General features: G+C 53.4%; 1 protein-coding gene across 1 annotated transcript; it reads left to right on the top strand.

Annotated features, from left to right (window-relative positions):
* Nucleotides 1-380: 380 nt before the first annotated feature.
* LOC131856866 (uncharacterized) lies at nucleotides 381-743 on the top strand. The gene has a single exon (XM_059208817.1). The coding sequence runs from the start codon at nucleotides 381-383 to the stop codon at nucleotides 741-743; it is 363 nt and encodes a 120-aa protein (XP_059064800.1).
* The last annotated feature ends 269 nt before the right edge of the window (nucleotides 744-1,012 follow it).

Raw genomic sequence — 1,012 nt, 5'->3', positions numbered from 1 at the left:
TTTGGGCATGGGAGAACCTACCAGTGACTCGACTAGTGAGTCTCAGGTTCCGAGTAGTGGATCAGCCATATATATTCATGTATAGTGGTATGATGAGTCAGCCCCACCTAGGGAAGTTAGAGTGGTGGCGGCGGGCATTGGATGATCTCGATGCAATGATATGGAGACCGTACCTGGAGTGTGAGCCCTAGGATGATGATGCTGAGGCACTGTCATATGTGTTTATGACCCAATTCCTCATTGGGAGGACCTCATATCATGTAGAGAGACAGGTGCCCGGTAGAGTGTTGAGATAGTTTGGACGATAGCAGGGACTGCCTAGGGGATCAGGGGAGTATGCTCGGGTGATACGAGAGAGATATGCATGGGGGCCAATACTTATGTATGACCAAGCACTGGTAGAGTTTCGGATGCTGCAAGCGAGACCTTGGGATATACGACCGAGGGTTGTGGATGCAGGGGTATCGAATGAGTACACGCAATACCTGGTGGCTTATCCGATTCTATGGATATCTGATCTAGCAGAGCCAGTGCCCAATTTTGAGGATGAGAGGGGAGGAAGACGGAGGAGAAGAGGAGGTCGAGGACGTATGGTAGCTGGACGAGGGAGAGGAGATGGTGGAGATGGAGGAGGAGGGGGGGATGGGGCAGGTGGTGGAGGAGTTGGTGGGGGTGGAGGTGTTGGGTTGGGCAGTCGAAGCCAGCAGAGAGGGAGAGGCAGATTGCCACTGCGGATATTATAGGGACCGTTGATGCAAGGAGGAGTTAGATTGGGCGGGAGAGGGATGGAGAGGGAGATACCGATGGATAGAGGGGAGGGAGCCACTAGAGAGGGATATACTGGTGAGGCAGCCATGGAGACAGGAGAGGGATCAGGTGGAGATGTGCAGGAGCGACTGATAGTACATTTGCACTCTCGACTTGAGGCATCTGAGACATGGGTGGAGGATTTAGAGGCGGAGGTGGCAGCTAGAGATGTGCAGCTATTTGCACGAGAGGCGAAGCTGACTGT

Source organism: Cryptomeria japonica, chromosome 7 (genome assembly GCF_030272615.1).
Source record: "Cryptomeria japonica chromosome 7, Sugi_1.0, whole genome shotgun sequence".
In the NCBI taxonomy this organism is placed as follows: domain Eukaryota; kingdom Viridiplantae; phylum Streptophyta; class Pinopsida; order Cupressales; family Cupressaceae; genus Cryptomeria; species Cryptomeria japonica.
Note: the sequence above shows the minus strand (reverse complement) of the source record. Positions and strands in the feature narration are given on the sequence as shown.

Excerpts from the sequence above, each read along its gene's own strand:
- LOC131856866 (XM_059208817.1), top strand. The coding sequence starts at position 381 with ATGTATGACCAAGCACTGGTAGAGTTTCGGATGCTGCAAGCGAGACCT.